Source organism: Haemorhous mexicanus, chromosome 2, assembly GCF_027477595.1.
Source record: "Haemorhous mexicanus isolate bHaeMex1 chromosome 2, bHaeMex1.pri, whole genome shotgun sequence".
Taxonomy (NCBI): Eukaryota; Metazoa; Chordata; class Aves; order Passeriformes; family Fringillidae; genus Haemorhous; species Haemorhous mexicanus.
In genome coordinates, this window is record NC_082342.1 from 59,848,537 (window position 1) to 59,866,142 (window position 17,606).

The 17,606-nt window shown below is 42.6% G+C and overlaps 1 protein-coding gene across 4 annotated transcripts in view; it reads left to right on the forward strand.

The window, feature by feature from the left end:
* Positions 1–17,606, forward strand: part of LCP1 (lymphocyte cytosolic protein 1) — a 49,755-nt gene that overhangs the window by 23,539 nt on the left and 8,610 nt on the right. For all 4 annotated transcript variants that reach the window (XM_059839044.1, XM_059839040.1, XM_059839041.1 and 1 more), the window contains exons 2-8: positions 5,432–5,521; positions 7,416–7,567; positions 8,258–8,387; positions 9,386–9,518; positions 10,106–10,187; positions 12,247–12,412; positions 15,481–15,623. In XM_059839044.1, coding sequence (XP_059695027.1) covers positions 5,455–5,521; positions 7,416–7,567; positions 8,258–8,387; positions 9,386–9,518; positions 10,106–10,187; positions 12,247–12,412; positions 15,481–15,623 — 873 coding nt within the window. In that variant the 5' untranslated portion in view covers positions 5,432–5,454. The remainder of the gene's footprint in view (positions 1–5,431; positions 5,522–7,415; positions 7,568–8,257; positions 8,388–9,385; positions 9,519–10,105; positions 10,188–12,246; positions 12,413–15,480; positions 15,624–17,606) is intronic.

Genomic DNA, 17,606 nt, shown 5'->3' on the forward strand with positions numbered 1-17,606 from the left:
AGCTCACTTCAATTCAGCATTAAAGCTGCTATCCTGCTTTGCTGTGGGTGCAGTATGGATCACCCTGCTGGTGCAGGGATGTGAGTACATTATTTTGATCAGGACTGTAAGAGCAATAACAGCTAATGATAAATATGTAGCAGAAAAGCATGAGAGTAGCAAATATGCTGAGACTGAAGTTTAATTGAGAGATGAGCTATTCTGGATTATGCTAAAGAACATGTTTGGCTGATTGCCAACATGATTTCTTTGCCTGCTACATTTTAGTTGAAGGTTTTTGCTGATGAGCACAAGATGAAACTTTCAAATTGAGGAACTTCTAGACCACACTGCTGTAGTTTTGTAGCCTTGATTCTTCTTTCAACATGAGATCTACTCTACAATTTATCTTTTTCTCACCCTTTAGTGACAATGAAAGTGGCAAAAACTTGTCTCCAGAAGGAAAGTATCAGAAGCTAACTCAAAAATCTCTTGTCTCCTCCTCAGCCCTCCACACTGTAGGAAACCAGCTGAGACAAATCATTTGAACAGAAATGCATATGGATATATGGACTTATGTGTGGTATCTTCTGAGAGAAAGGTAGAGAGAAATATTTCTGGGGAGGAATATCCTATCAGGGATATTCTAAAGAGTGACCAGGAATAGGCAGGTATGCAAAGGTGCATTAAATGTGGACAAATATGGAATATGTCTGAGATACTCTTGTTTTCCCTTGTACTTTTCTGGCCTTCAAGATGCTCCAGATCTGTCACAAGAGCTTCTGCACAATTCTAAGGACTCTTCTCTCAATCCTCCCTGCTGATGCCGTGATCCAGGGCAGGCTGTGCCTTGGGGGAGCATTGCTGGGCCTGCCCCTTCGATGTCAGCTGGGAGGGAAAGTCCAATGCAGAAGAGAGCTGGGAAGTATTCCCCAGCCCTTACAGAAAGTTGGACATTGGAAACTGAACTTGTGAGTGAGGTAAGAAAGAGAAAAGGAGCTAGAGTTATGAACTCTGATAAAGTGAAAGGCAGAGTTTTGTGTGCAGGGGGACAGTCTCACACAGCCCCATGAAACAGCTGCCAGCTCTGTTTTGCAACAGCCAGTGCCTCTTAATTCATCACTTTCAGAAAAAAAAAAGCAAGTTTGAAGAGAAGATAGCAGGAAATTTATATATGCCAGGGAACATGCATCATGCCACTCTCCAACAGCCAGACAAGTTACCATATAAATAGCAAAGTACCAGTGCATTAACAAAGCAAAGCCCTGATGGTAGAAAGTGAGTAAATTTTAGTAGTGTCTTTGACTTTCTTGAAACGAAATTCACAGTTAAGCTGTTCCTGACTAAATATGTTTGTGAAAGGCACCGTTGTCCCATGAAATGTGCATTTTTGCTTTGGGGAAAGGTACAACTTTATGTCTATATATAAAGTCCATTCCACATCCTCAAGGTTTTCATTGCCTTGCTTGCAACAAAACTTAAACACCAGAGCAGTGGAGAAAAGTATCAGACAAGGTAACCATTTAATACAAGTCTTGGAAACCGTGAGGTTTTAATGGCTTTGCCATTTATTATTTATAGTGCATGGTGGGTGTACTCTTTGCCAAGCAATGCATAACCACACAGCTCCTCCGAGCATGTCTTCAAAATCGAAAAGAAAATGAAAGAACATCAATATCCCTGTGTTTCAATTTCACAATTATGTTCAGGTTTAAGATTATTTTAGTTCTTCCTTTATATTCCAGTCTAAAAATAGTTTGCTATTAGATCTCTTAAAACATCAGTGTGGTCATAGGTTCTTCTGAGGATAAGGTCAAATAAAAGGGAGCTTTAGGGCACGGCTGTGACATATTGGAAATGATGGCAGGGAAGGGAGTGCTTTGCCAGAGGCTCTTTTTGCTCAGTTTGCTTGTATTCTCAGCAGCTTAGGTAAGAACCTCTTCCCTTTCTTGCACCAACTGGTAACTCAGCAATCTTCTGAGGAGGAAAGAGCGTATTTGCAAAACTTTATGTTTTGCTTTTGCAATAGTGGCTTTATGCTGCTTGCCAAACTAGAAAGAAGTGTTGCTTCCAGGCAGTGTTGTCATCCGGATGTCCTGAAGCCATCTGAATCTCAGACTGTCACAGGGACTTTTCTATTTTCCTTCTGAATGTTTATTACCTTCCAGTTATTTCTTGTTGGCAGTTCCACTGCCTTTCTTGCACTGAGCCAGGGAGCTGTCTTCCCCTCCTCAGCATCCTGCCTCAGCATCTAAGCACATGCTGACTTTCACCTCATTTTCCCTGATCATACCAAGTTCAAGATCCTTCCTCCCAGCTGCTCCTGGTCCTCAATATCTCATCTGTGCTGACAGATGAGTCACTGTTTGTGACTCATCACAAACACTGTTTGTGTTCAGTCTATACCAAACTCCCCTCTGTCTTGCCAAACCTCTCCCCTGCCCAGCTTTTCTCTTTGCTTTTGGCCATACATCACTTTGCTCAAAGCCATTGCCTGGTTCTCACCTGCTGATTTTCCCTTTGCTCCTTCCTCAGATGGGTCCTAAACAAATGTTCCCTCCAAAGGAGCTCTTACAACTTGCTCACATTGCTCGTCATCATTGCTCATCCACATATTCTCCTTTGCTCTTACATCATACCCTGCATTTTTTCTCTGCATTTGCCTGGTCATACTGAACTTGCAAACAGTTTGGAGTGCAGCAGTGCACCGTGTCCTTACAATGCCTTGTGAGTTATCAGTGACTGGACTATTCACCCAGGGTTGTTGGATGCCCTCTTGATGGGATGCCCAAAGTATTTTCAGTTTCCATGGGGGATGGTGAAGTGCTGAAAGACCTTGAACCCTAGAAGCACATGGCTCTGCTCTTGGCTGGTTAAATCAGTAAAAAATATTTGGCCTGACCTCTCCGTCTACTATCCAGAAGCATTTTACAGCTCTCTCTGTGCCTAAATATTATCATTTAATGTTTTAAGCAAAATAAGCATTTTAAATACTGAAAGGTGGCTTTTTGAAAGGGGATTTTCTCCTTTTTTTGCAGTGTTGCTAAAGTTTTGGACTTTTACTTTTCACTTGATTTCCTTATGTTTTGTTTTTCTAACTTGAGCAATTTAAAAAATGATGGTGATTTTTCGTTGGGAATAACTCTGAAGCCTTTGATCTGAAAATTCTGGTGTCATCCTGAATCTCACTGTTGTGAAACCACAGTGGGGTATTAATCAACAACACCCAGTGGATTTAGATACTGGAAGTGACAGGCTGAAGTCAAGAGGTGCTATGAGGGTGAAAGTGTAGGAGAAGCTCAGTTGTGTGTTGGAGCAGGCAGTGACCATCCTTCTGTCACCTGAGGACAGCCACCCCTCAGGTGATGGAGGGCTGTCCTCATTCTTGGTGTGCACCTGAGGTGAATCTGATTGCTCAGCTAGGTGCAGTTACCTTTACAACAGTGGGTAATGCTGACCTAAAGAAGTCAAAAGGGGTCATTGCAGCAAAGCCCTTCATCCTATTATTAGTATAAATGTCCACCTATGTAAACATATGTACTACTAATAGGAGTCTCTGTATTTAACAGATTACTGAATTACATATCAGAGGCTTCTTATGCAATCTGGAAGAGGCCATTTTATGTTGGTGATACTTTTTTCTCAAGGTTACTTTGCAAAAGTAATGGTGTAGGCAAAAACCTGTAGTGTTTCCTACCTCTCAAGCCTAGAACAGTCTCCATGCTGTTAAAACTTGTGCTGCAAATGATATTGCTTGACCAAGTGACTGGACTAGAAGGAATGACCTTGCCATGGAATATGGACTTTCTGGCTGATAGTGTAAGATTTTCATGTGTGCAGGTGCATTTTCGTTAACCCACAATTTGTAAAAACACACAGCAGGCAACAGAAAAAGATTGGCAGTGAGGAATCAGAGGCAGGAAAGATACCAGGACAGACTGGGGGAAGACTATGGATCTAACTTCACCCTAACATCCATAACCCACACTGCTAGTGGATCACAGGGGTTTTTGAAGGTAATCCTTGAAAGTATGCTGGTTAGAACCAGCTGCAAGAGCAATGGAATCATGGATTCTGCTGCACTTCTCTGTTTATCAAGGTTGGAGTGAATGAACAGATTTTTTATTGCTGTCCTCATCCTAAAACCACACTGATTAGGCAGGAAAAGGGTGCATGATACTACTGCAAGGCAGCAGACAAGAAGTTAACCACATAAGTTGCTTTTGGGCTATTTCAAAGTTGTGTCCATAGTGGTTTTCACAGACACAAGGAATCAATGCATGAGTTCTGCAGAGCATTGCCTCTGAAGCCCACATAGGCTGTACATAACTCTGTGCTTTTACACAAATTGCAAATCTAGGGTTTTTTTTTTAAATTGTGCAGTGTGAATTTTAGTTTGGGAATGGCATATTTCTGATTTTTTTTCCCCTCATTTGATTACTGTATCTACAGCAACCACCTCCCAGGACCAACTCAGGTTTCCATTCTATTCTATTTAAATAGTTGTTTGGTTAATTAATACTTAAAGAGACATAGGACACGATAGTCATTCTCACAAATATAGAATAATAGATAGTCAGTCTCCTGAACAGTTTCCTCATGAATATATGCAAGGAACAGTAGGTGCATGAAGAAGCAGATGGGGATAATGTGCATCTTCTGGCAGTGTATTCAATGATGCCATAAAAGAAAGTGAACTTTCCCTTCCTGGTTATTAAGGAAAGTGCCTGTAAAGTGAAAGTCTAATCCTTGCTCCTGTTTTATATCTTTGATGAGAGGAAAGGCAGGAAAACTCCTTTTGGACACACATTCCTAAAGCCACCCAGCCTCAGGCACTAACTTAGGCACCTTGGGAGGAAAATCCTTAAACTCCCCGTAAATCCAGGGAGAGAAGTAGCTGACTTTTGAGAAACCAGACCTGGTGCTCTGAGCACCTTGTGAAGGAGCTTCTCTCAATCCCTCCACCTTGTAAGGGTGAGCAGCCTCCTCATTAGGTACCCAAAGGTAAGTGGTGCAAATGTTCCCTGAGGTTCTGGCTCCAGCCCAGAGCCCCGGGAAGCACCCAGGGCTGCTTCTCTGCCAGCACTGCTGAAGAAATGACTGGATAATTGTGTTTCCAAGGGGGAACAACAAGAACCAGCACCGTTTAGTCCATTTTCTCCATGAGAAATGAAAGTCAGCAGAGGTAGGATTTAATTCCAGTTAAATTAGTATAAATAAAACGGTTGTAATTTTGAGCAGGGCCTGGCAAAACAACAGGAGGGACATGGAATTGCATCTCATCTACACAGGATTTTATCCCTTTGCTTGATTTCAGGATACAGAGAAGAGCTGGGTTTTCAGCTTAGGCAAGCTGCTCCAAAACTTTGAAAACCCAAGTTAAAACCTCTCTGTTTCATCACAGCTGCAAACCCCTAAAGCACCAAATGAAACAAGTCTCTTCTTCTTGCAGACCTGCCACTCACAGAAGTCGGGATGGCATCGACAGCACATTTCTCTGAGGAGGAGATGGCAGAGCTCCGGGAGGCCTTCAGCAAAGTTGGTGAGTGCAGCCAGCAGCAAAAGCACTGCTGAAGTGTGAACCTCTGGCTGGCTCTTTTCTCATGGTCTGACTGACCAGCTGTGAGGAAATGGAGTTTGTTCCAGCACTGACCACACATCAGCCACAGAAAGCCCTTTTCCTGCCACTGCAGGCCTCCCAGATGAAATCAGCTCGCTGCAGAGCACTTGCAGAGGCCTCTTACAGAGGGGCGTGTGGGGGCTCCAGCAGGATTTGTGAAAAAACTCAAAAGCTGTACAGCAAACCATGTTGGAAATATTCTCAAGTGTTTTCCCAAGAATATTGTTTATTCACGACAAATTATTTGGAAGGCAGAAAAGGTTTTATTTTACAGTAAATTGAGTATTCCCTATGGGAAGGCAGAGTGTGGAGAGGACAAATGTGCAGATGGATAAAAAGTTTGTAATCTTTTTACAATGACCTTTCAAGCCCTTTCTACTGTGTGTTTTATTTCCATACCTTTAGACGTCTCATCTGATTTTTCTCCTTTAAAGTCACACAGACCCATCACTGCCTACCCAAATTCTAAGAAAAGGACTTTGTGTTTCTCACAGCTCACCTAACTCCTATCAGCAGATCTATCAGCCTTGCTGGATTCTGCACTCATCAGCTGTCCTTGCTGATTCAGGTGGTGGTTGGTTGATTTCTGAGCACACAGTAGTCTAGTCTGGCAATCTTAAAAATCTGGTCCCTCTGAGTGTCCCATACACCCAATGCCCTGAGAAGGCAAATCACAGAATCCTAGCATGGTTTGGCTTGGAAGGAACCTTAAAGATTATCTAGTTCCTACCCCATGGCCATGGCAGGGACACCTTCCACTACATCTGGTTGCTCCCCCAAAGGCTGGAAGGAAGCTCTCATTCCTCTCCCAGACATTTCCCTCTCCAAGTCCAGATCCTTTTGTTCTATGCCATGGTGAGATGGATAGGATGCTCTTTGCAATCCGTGTTAACCCTGTTACTGATGCTGAGAGCTGAGTGTCTTTGTGCAGCATGTGACTCAAATTGTAACTTCCTGTGCAGAAAGTCAGCTCACACTGCTTTGAAATCACCTCAGCCTCCAGGATGGGGAAAAGAAGCCTGCAGAAAAAAGAAAGAGATACTTAAAAGCCAAATATAAATAACCATATATACATACATGTATATCTATACACGTATATGCACCGTATAACTATATATACATTTATCTGTGTCATAACCACAGTGTTTTAACAGAAACACTCCACGTGATAAACTCAGTTTGCTTTTTTATCTGTGGAGTTTTTCACTAAGTGGGAATAAAGAACTATGAACCTGTATTGGTGACCTTCTCATCAAGTACTACCCTGTACTGGTGATCTTCTCTACCAAATACTTGCAGGAAGCTCAGCAGGAGTATTCATGTTAGCACCATCACAGAGAAATGCAGATGTTTTTATTTTGAGGATGACCATATGCAGTTCCAGCCTACTTCTGATGTAATTAGATCCAGAAAACAGGCCAAAATCACAAATTTCATCTATGGATAAGTGCATATGTGTATCGTGTCAACTTTATTTCCTTTAGCTGTTCTGTGGACAGGATGCTTCCTGTATAGATCACATTTGTCAGTGCATAAACCTTGGAATGGCAATTAAATCCATTTAAACCCAGCTTTGTTAAGATATTTATATGTCTAAACATATAAATTCATCACTGTGAGGTTTTGTTTGTTAAAAAGTGATTATAATTCTTTCTTGGCTGTGAATAACACCAAAGCAATTGAAAATACCAGATTTCAAGACAACAAATCTTTGTATATAATGTACCTTTCCTTGGGCAAAATAAAAACAGCCTTTATGTGCAGAAAATGTCACTGGGCTGATGCAGAATGTACAAGTTTGCTTTAATCTTTGCAGATATCAGCGGGAATGGCTTCATCGATACCAATGATTTAACTGAGGTGTTGAAGGCTGCCAATCTCCCTCTCCCAGGATACAAAGCCAGAGAGCTCATTCAGAGTCTGACAACCACGGGGAATGGCAGGATCAGTTTTGATGAATTTATTTCAGTAAGTGAGGTGTTATTTATTTCAGTCACTCAAGGGGATCCCCAGGGCACAGCAGAGGCACAAGCACAGGGTCTCACGGGCACCTCATTAATCCAATGAGTCTCCTCACTGGAAAAGTTGAAAGCAGAAAATAACCAAACTAGAAATTCTGCAATTAATTGGGACAAGTTATGTGAATACAGCTGTTCATTGCATAAATGTCATACTTTTCAGTTTGGTTGATGCAGCAAGATACAGTTTTTCAGTTATGCACTGCAAAAAGATGATGTTCTGGCTATATGATTACAGAAAGTGTAAGCAGATTGAAACTGAAAACTTCATGGGGCACTTTTTAATCAAAAAACTTATTTTTCTGGTCTGAACTGGGTCAAAATCAAATGCTAAAATAGTAGAATTTCCCTCGGGATGGAGAAGTAGGTTTTTACTTGCTCCTTCTTCAAATCCAAACTGCTGTGCTCCAAAGTAACATTTTTATTACTTAGGTGATCTTTGTTCCCTGATGTGGAAGCATAAAAGCTGAGTTTAATCCTTTTGTACCTCAGCAGATTGTACCCAGAAACCCACTGAAAATACTAAAGCTGCCCTTCCCTATTTATGAAGCAGAGAGAATGTGTTTCCTGGCCCAAGAGATCACTCTTTTAGCTTGGTTTAATTCTCCAAAATTCTAAAATCCTCTCTCATGCTTGAAAGATTTTCCAAGACCTGAAGAGTGATGATGTTGCCAAGTCGTTCCGGAAGCAGATCAACAAGAAGGAGGGCATCTGTGCCATCGGTGGCACGTCGGAGCAGTCCAGTGCTGGCACACAGCACTCCTACTCAGGTGGGTGCAGCTGGCCCTCCCTGACAGCAGCAAGGGAGCCCGGCTGCAGCGGCACAAACACCTGCCCACTGCTGTCCCTGCCCGCCAGGGAGGCGAGGCACGGCTTCCCCACTGCTGATAACCCATTTCCCTGCACAGTTTATCAGGCACTCATTGTGTAAACTCCCCTTGCAACCAGACAGTTCCTGACTTTTTCCCATGGAGGGCACAACTCCATCAGGGCTTTTCTCCCAGCCTGTTCCTCCAAGCTGAAAGTTGGTGGCTTTTGTTGCCTCCTGGGCACAGCCCACTCTGAAGCAGTTCCACAGGGAGGAGGTCCTACCCTTGGCAATCTTCTGCAGGGGCAGGAGTGGGGACTGACTCTCTCTGGGGAAGGGAGAGCAGAGGATGCTTCCAAGAACTCCATCCCCCTTCATCCTGGAGGGCACCTCCTTTGAGCTACTGCGAGCCATGTGAGCTGCTGCTGGTACAGGACAGCTGTGCTTCAGCCCTGCTGAGCTACAGACACATCTGCCCATTACCCTCTGAGTGCTCTTTGTCAGAGCCCAGTCCTGGCCAGGCTTTTTGAGATATCCCACATGAAGAGGGTGTAATGTACAATACAGAATTGTTTAAAGTTGTGTGGGATTTCTGTTTAGCAGAGTGGTACAACAATGCATTCAGAGTACAGTGAAAGCACAAATTGCCACTTGCAGAGCTTAACATCTGCACCACACATTTGAACCTCATGGACTTCATTACCAGTGTCTGTAATATGACTGATCTCATGACCCAGGCAACCCCAGTGAGTGGGAAGGGGTATTGAGGGAATATGAACCAGCTCAAGCCCATTGCTGTCCTCAGCTCCTTTGCTTGTCTCCTGAGAGCCTCTTCCATGCAGGGTTGTGTTGATCAGTCACACTGGTGGGAAAGGCTCCCCCAGGAGTTCTGCCTTTGTCAGTAAAATGATGGTAGAGGCACTGCACAGCAAACTGATGGATTTGACGTTGTGTCCACAGAGGAAGAAAAATATGCCTTTGTCAACTGGATTAACAAAGCCCTTGAGAAGGACCCTGACTGCAAGCACGTGGTGCCAATGAACCCAGAGACGGATGACCTCTTCCAGGCAGTCGGTGATGGCATAGTGCTTTGGTAAATGATACCTTTCCTTCTCACAAATGGGAACCATGAGTCTGCAAAAACTCACATTTCTGTTCAAGCACAACCTGCTGAATTTACATTAAGCTCAGGAGCATTTGCAGACTCAGGGCCTTGATAATACTAGGGGTTTTGTGCTTCTTTTATCTTCAACAATATAAAGCATGTTTCATGCTTAATGAGAACTTTCCCTTGCCTCTAGACACTTACAATTAGATGAAGTAAGTGAAATTTGAGGAGCTGCTTGGTTTTATTTTTGCCCAAGGACTTTTGGTGCTTCACACAAAGCGGCACAAAATAGTGAGTGCTTCCACAGACATTTTCTGCACAATAAACTTCTCACACAACTTCACCTTGTGGCATTCTTGGCCTCACACCTAAGTGCAATCTGTATTTAGCCCAAAATAATTGTTTAAGTATTGAGTGTGTGCCTCTGTGTATATATGAAGAAGCAGAGGGTGATAATCTATTTTTGTTGAGTAACTCTCCAGCTCTTAGACTTGTCCTGCAATGTAGAGAACCTGTATTTTGTGCACACATAGCTTAATGTATTCCTTGTAATTTTTTTATTTTATTTCCAGTAAGATGATCAACTTTTCAGTGCCAGATACCATTGATGAGAGGACAATCAACAAAAAGAAACTCACACCCTTCACAATACAGGTACTTAAACACAACATAATTCTTTGCTTTTCCCCTTAGGATGCTTTTGTGTAATCACTTAGAGGAAAGGCTGGTTCTGGCCAACACAGTCAGGCAAAGTTGATTGTGGCACAGTGAGATGCTCGGGTCCATGTCATAAAAACATAAATACTTATATTTCCATTTCTTTCCAAACATATGAGCAACCTGACTAACCAAACACACCAAATAATGTTCACCAGATCAGAGCTGTAGATGTTTTTGTGGTAGATGCCATATGAATGCAGGAGCACAGAGATAATGCAGTGACCAGCTGCAGTTGGAGTAGCTCTCAGAAGAGTGAATCCCTCTTTTAAGGCATGACAATGGACCTGAACTCACCACTGCTGTTGTTGCAGTTGTCTGATGTCCTCACCAAAATATCAACTGTGACCCTGGACGTGCCAGTGCAACATGCCTGAAATCAGATCATTGCTGTTGCATGCCTTTTACAAGCCAGTGTTTCACCTTGAATACTGAATCCCTCCTCTATTTCTATCACATGTACATATATATGATTTTTAAATGGACAAAAAGGGTGTTAATTTTCACTCCTTAAAGTTTGTTGTGTTTCTCACACAGCAGTATGTAGAGAGATATTTTTATATGAACAACATCTGTGTACCTGGTACAGAGTATAAATAGATATATGGAATAGATATGAACCTAACCCAGTTTAGCCCTCAGCTACTCTGATTTGATGGAACATTAGCCAGACTCAAGAAAGCTCAGAAGCCATTAAATTGGATTTTTATGCTGTATACCTCATTTTTCAGTTCTAATCATTTTGGTCAGCAGCATAACTTAATGATGCAGCTCAGATCAATCCCTGTCACATGTAGACATGAGTTGATCAATATAGCTTCCACTTTAAGTTAACCCTTTTACAGCTGTCTGCTGGAGAAAAGGCAATTAATTTGAAATGGTCCAATTTTTCTAGCTTATGAGAATTTACATTATGTCTCTCTCTGCATTTTATATCTAATCAGATCTCCCTGTCATGACAGCAGTGCTGAAATTCATGTGAAAAACTGCAAATCTGTGTGATAAATTATATTTTCCAGGCTTCTTTGCCTGCCTTACATGCCCTCTGTTTACAAAGCCACCTTTTTGCATAGTGTAGACCTGAGGATCAGATTTTCTTATTCCCTTTATTTTAAATGGACAGGAAATGGTAAAGGAACATAATGCTCCTGAAATATCACTTTTATTTCTGCCTGTCACTGTGAATCACTGAATCCCTCAGCTTCTTCTGCATACTCCAAAACCAGGAGTCCCTACTCCAAAGTTCAAAAAGAAAATGTCCAGATATTACCAGTTCTGAACTGCAAGGCTAAAAACTCATCAGGTTTGTGCATACTGATTCCTGGGACAGTGTATTCTTTGCAAACACTGCCAGCTAGCAGCTTACTTGTGTCTTAGGTATCAGGGTTTTTGCAGAGTGCTTAGGGAGAGGCAAGCCTGGAATATCTGCCAGTTGATGGGGCTGTAGCTCCTTTCCTCCTCCACGTGTGCAGGACTGAGCAGAGGAGAGTTTGCCCCACGCTGAAGCTGGATCTGTACTTGAGCATGAGCTCGAGCACTAGCCCTGGGGAGAGCCTGGCCTTGGTAACCAGCATTGAGCCAGGACATCACTGTGAATGTAGATGTATGCTCTGGGCTCCAGTGCCTTGTGATGTGACATTTGCCACCTCTGCCAAAAGGAGTTCCTTTCTGTCTTTGTGTTGAACCCCAGAATCTGCCTGTAAATCCCCAGGAGAGTCTGCATTCCCCTGCCCCCCGTGGCCAGACATGTATCCTGGGCTGCATCAAAAGGACTGTGGCCAGCAGGTCAAGGGAGGTGGTTCTGTCCTTGTATTCCACTCTGGTGAGCACCCAGAGCACCCACCTGGAGCACTGCCTCAGGAAAGACATGGTTCTGTGTGCTTAAATGCATTTACAGTGAAGCTGCCTGCAGATTTCACTCGTTTTGGCTGTGCTCCCTTCCTGTAGCCTCAGCTCTCAAGTTCTGCATCATTCAAAAGTTCTCATCTTTCCCTAGGAAAATCTGAACCTGGCCCTGAACTCTGCTTCAGCCATTGGGTGCCATGTTGTTAACATTGGAGCTGAAGACTTAAAAGAAGGGAAACCTTACCTGGTTCTGGGTCTTTTATGGCAAGTCATCAAAATTGGGCTCTTTGCCGACATAGAGATCAGCAGGAATGAAGGTATGTATGGCTCTTCCTTTCAGTGCTCCACTGTCATCACTGCACAGTCTTTAGGACAAAGCTCTTAAAAAAAAAAAAACTGGATTTTGATTTTTTCCTTCAAGTATTTGTTGTCTGTTTTCTTGATTGGTCTAATTTTCCTTGCTTTTCACAAGCTTCAGCACTCAGAAGTCCAAGGCTTTCTGTAGAGTTGTGTGTTCAGAGCCTTTTCATGCTCATTGGGTCAGGAATGGTGGTCTGCATCCAAGTATATTGGTGTATTGGCACTAAATCTGGGATAAGCAAATCTGCATTCAGGAAGCTTGACTCCTTCTTGCTCTTGATTGCCAAACACCTTTCTTTGTGAAATCATAATTATAGAATCATAGAATAATTTAGGCTGGAAGTAACCTGTGGAGGTGCACCTTGGAGGTCTGACTCAGCCATCCAGCCACCTGCTTTCAGCAGTACAGCATCTTAAGTATAACATCTTCATGTCAGATGAGGTAGCTCAGGGCCTTTTCCTGTGTTTTCTGGGCAGCCTGTTCCAAAGCCCAACCACTCTTGCTCTGAATCTTTTTTTCTAGTTGGAATCTAGTTGGAATTTCTCTTCTGGCACCTTTTGTCCACAGCTCCTCATCTTTTTCCTGTGCATACTGGAAAAATGCAGATCTGGCCCCTCTATAATGGTTGAAGACAACACTTGCTCCCCTCTCAAACCTCTTTTCAGGCTAAACAATCCCAGTTTTCTCATTCCCTTCCCTTATATCACAAATTTCCATCCAAACATTTTTGTGTCCTTCCACTAAACTCACTTCAGTTTGTCAATGTCTCTTTTGTACTGGGGAGCCAGAAACTGAACACAGCATTCCAGGTGTGTCTCACCAAAGCCAAAATTCTCCATGAAGTAGCTTCATCACGAAAGCTGTGGGTGTACCTGCAGTCCACACAGCACCTCATCTTGCTGCCTTGTTCCCCATGCCTCTGGATAGTCCCTCACCCAACAGTGACACTTCTTTCCTCCAGTTTCTGTGCAGGTGTTACCTTCATTGCCCCACCCCTTTCACATTTCTGTCCCTTTCATTGCCAGAGCCACCAGTTCCCATTCCTTTGTAAGTAGCCTTGCCCTGCTTATTTGCTATTTTTTTTCCTTTTTTGGTATTTTCTTGTTCACTTCTCATCTAAGACTTCATCTAAGGCTAGACAAGCCAAGAAAATTCTGATTTTTTTCAGATTCTCTTTTTTCCTCATAGCCCTTCTCTGCAGTTGTTTCAGGTAAAATTCCCCTTAGTTGAACATGGCACCCTGTATTTCCAATGAGCTTTCATGAGCACACGATATCAAGGCAGTAATACATCCCATCCTCTATGGGAATTACCTGGGATGCACTAAAAATCATGTTGGATTTTCCCCATGTCATATCAAATGGTGGCTCAGAGTAGCTTGGAAGACATCTAATCCACTCAGGTTCTCATCCTTGGTTCATATAAGCTTTTAGCTAATAGCAGTTATTCATATTAATTCCCCAGTGAATGTCTTTGAACATGGCGCTATTAAATTGCATTCCATTTTTATTACTGTCATCTCATTCATTCTGTCTGGTTTCCTGATCGTCCTCTGTATTGACTGTGCCACCTATTGACTATCATCTTCACATTTTTAGCATGTTGCAAGTATTTGTGCCAAGATAATGGATGCAAAAAAAAAAAAAAAAAAGGAGAAAACATTAATCCAAAAATCAATCCACAATCAACTCCACAAGAATCCTTCTTCCAGGATCCTTCTGGCAGTGTCAACACTGTTCTCTTCATAAAATCCTCTGTCTTCAAATGCTTCTATTATCCCCCTCTGGTCCAGTTTAACCCCATTGCACCCTATATCAAATTATCTGTGTAACTCCAGTGATGGTCTGTCTCCACTGTTTCCTTTATGTAGCCAATCCATAATTCTTTCAAGGTCTGACAAAAGATTCTGGAAGAAAATCAGAGCAATGTAACACACTCTCCTTTTTTTACCACATTAGTAATTAGTTTCTATGTTGGTTCTTCTTTGCAAAACTAGTTCTAAAGCCTTTCATGGTCCAAGGTTTCAAGGGTCAATCCTCCCATCCTACCTGTTTCTTCTCCTATGAACATAATATCAATTTGTCTGTGGAAATAGGGTATCTCCTCAGTTGACAGGTGAATTAGCCCTACTGGCCCACAAGCCCTTGAGGTCATGTGCAAGTATTCCAGAATGCCTGCATGAATCCAGTTTCAGTGTGAAGGTCACTGAGATTTCTTTCATCTGAGCCACAAAAAGCCCGTGTTCATATTTTCATTCCAAGCTTGCCCCTGTGCTCAGCATCACTGTGTCCAGCTCTGCACTTCTCAGCACAGGAAAGACTTGGACCTGTTAGAGTGGGTCCAGAGGAAGGCCACAGAAAGGCTCAGGGTGCTGGGGCACTCCTATGAAGGTGGGCTGGGAGAGCTGAGATTGTTCAGCATGTAGAAGAGAAGGTTCCAGGGAGATCTTTTTGCAGCCTTCAACACCTGAAGGGGCTTATGAGAAAGATGACTAGAAAATTTTTAGTTGGGCCTGTTGCAATAGCAAAAGGGGTAATGGTTTTAAGCAAAAGAGGGTAGATTTAGACTGGGTATGAGGAAGGAATTTTTTGCAGTGAAGGTGCTGAAACGCTGGCAGAGGTTGCCCAGAGAGGTGGTGGATGCCCCATTCCTGAAAACATTCAAAGTCAGGTCAAATGGGGCTCTGAACAAACTGATTTAGTTGAAGATGTCCCTGCTCATTCCAGGGGGGGTTGACCAGACCTTTATACTCATGGCCAGTTCTTAGACCACACTGAAATTGTTTTCCACTTGAATATGATCCACTTCTAGAGACACAAATTGCAACCTTGGACTCACTTTATTGGTGAGACCCTTTTTCTGTTTGCATGCTCTGTCATGCTAAAACAGCTTGAATTTTGGCAACATTTTGGCAACTCACATTTCAAAACAAGGGTAGGAAAATGTGAAAGAGAGAAAACAGTTATACATTTTTCTCAACAAGTATTCACATCATTTTTTTTAATTTTTTTTTTCCCTGCTTAGCCTTGATTGCTCTTCTGAGAGAAGGAGAGAGCCTGGAGGATCTGATGAAATTGTCTCCAGAGGATCTCCTGTTGAGATGGGCAAACTATCACCTGGAAAATGCAGGATGCAACAAAGTCAACAACTTCAGCTCAGACATCAAGGTATGAGAAATACCGACCAACAAAACCAAACAGCAGCCCTACACCCAAATTCCTGCCCTCCACACAGGGATTGTGCACTGAAACACTCCAAGCAGCTGAGGCTGCCCTGTCAGGCATGTGGAGCTGGGTACATCAAATGCTTTCATTGGGGTTTACCTTTGCACTCAGTAGTATTCCTCCTCTTCCTCCTGACCTCTCAGTTATCACTGCCAGCTCCTGCACACCAGATGCCTGAGAGAGGAATAGCTGCTGGCTCTGGACAGGGCATTGGACACTGTATTTTCAGTTCCTTGCCTCTATTGCTCACCTCCTTTTCAAATCTCCCTAAATTACTCTTGACCTGACTTTTGTTTGGAAAAGCCTGGACCTTACTCAAACATGTAGAGAAAGACTGTTGGACATTTCCAGTTCCTCCACTTGATCTTTCCTTCAGCTCGGCTATGTGCTCCTTGTCCCAACATTTGCTGTAGCCCTGGATGCAGTTTTCTGTGAGTTTTAATTCACTGGGACTACAGATAGACAGGGAGACACTTGCAAGAGTGGGTCTGTAGTCTGGGCAGCATTATTTCATATACTCAGGACCTCTTGGGCTTGTGGGTGCAGATATCAGCAGAGCTTTCTCTCTAGGAACTTTGTTGCTCCCAGGCAGATGTAACTGAACCTCAGTGGTGCCCACTGATGAATTTCAGACACTAAAACCCAGTGTGAGGCCCAGACAGCATCCCAGATCTGTAGAGGCTGTATAGGGGAGCTGGCTTACAAGAAAGCCAGGGGCTGGCCAGCACACCGACCTCACCTGACTTGCCTGCTCCCAGAACAGAAAAAATCCAGCTCCTGAGGTATCTGGTCATAGGCTTCACTAGGGACTGAAGCATAAGAACAAGCATTTAATTGAAATGAAAAAAAAAAAAAAAAACCACCAGGGAAGGCAACAGGAGGGGAGGAGAGTCACATTTGATAATACAATTTTTATTGTAACAATTTTTTTATTGTAACCCAGGTTGGCTGGGTGGAGGTGACTGGAGAATGTCCATGAAAAGGGAAGGGAATGGAGTCTTTCCCATCTTTCTGTGTGCCGGCCAAAAAGACTACGGTTCAGCTGACTAAATTATATCTAGAACTGAAAGCTAAATCACAATTCTGGTGTTTACAGTTGGAAAAGAAGGCACACTTTTACAAGATTTCAGTGTTTACAGATATTCTCTAAGTCTGTCTCCCCACCTCACTTCTGTTATAAATAACCACTTCCTAGATACAGTACATAGTAATACAGATGTAAAATATTTAAAATAATTCAGGTAGTCTGCTCAATATTTTGAAGAGCATCAGTTGGGTTAGTTAGTCAAGTGCCTAAATATTAAAATGTAGCTTTATTTTCAGTTCTTTGAGCTCTTTTTGAAGTGAGTTAATATTTTCCACATATGAAAGCAGTGTTGTATTTCACAAAAGATTAAAGACACAACATGATAAACCCTTGTCTTGTTCCCGACCTTTTGCCTGAAAAATGCTGATATTGTTGTCAGTGTTAACTTTTGTCCTTGAAAACTATGCTTTCTCTTCCACAACTGTTCCAGCCTTGCTTTGAAATCCGCTTTTAACATCTGCTTTCTCCTTCTGCATTTTCTTTTATTAAATGCTCAGCAGCCTGACTTCTACAGCATTATAAAGGTATGCATTTTCTTACCTCTAATTTTACCTTCAGGTTAAGTAAATTCTGATATCTTTTTGTTGTTGCTGCCCTTTCTGTAAGTTCCACACACAGCATTTTTGTCTTGTGTGTTGGGCATTCTCCAGCACATATATATTGTGCTGGAGAAGGGGAGAAATAGATCTGGCAAACACAGCATAAAGTACGAATTGCTAAGTGCTTCCAGCTTAATTAATTTAATTATGTAGCCCAATGATCGATGTAATAAAAATGAAGCATGCAGGCACATTGTTCAGGGGAGCACTGGCAAGCAAAGGGCTGAGCTTTAGATGTAA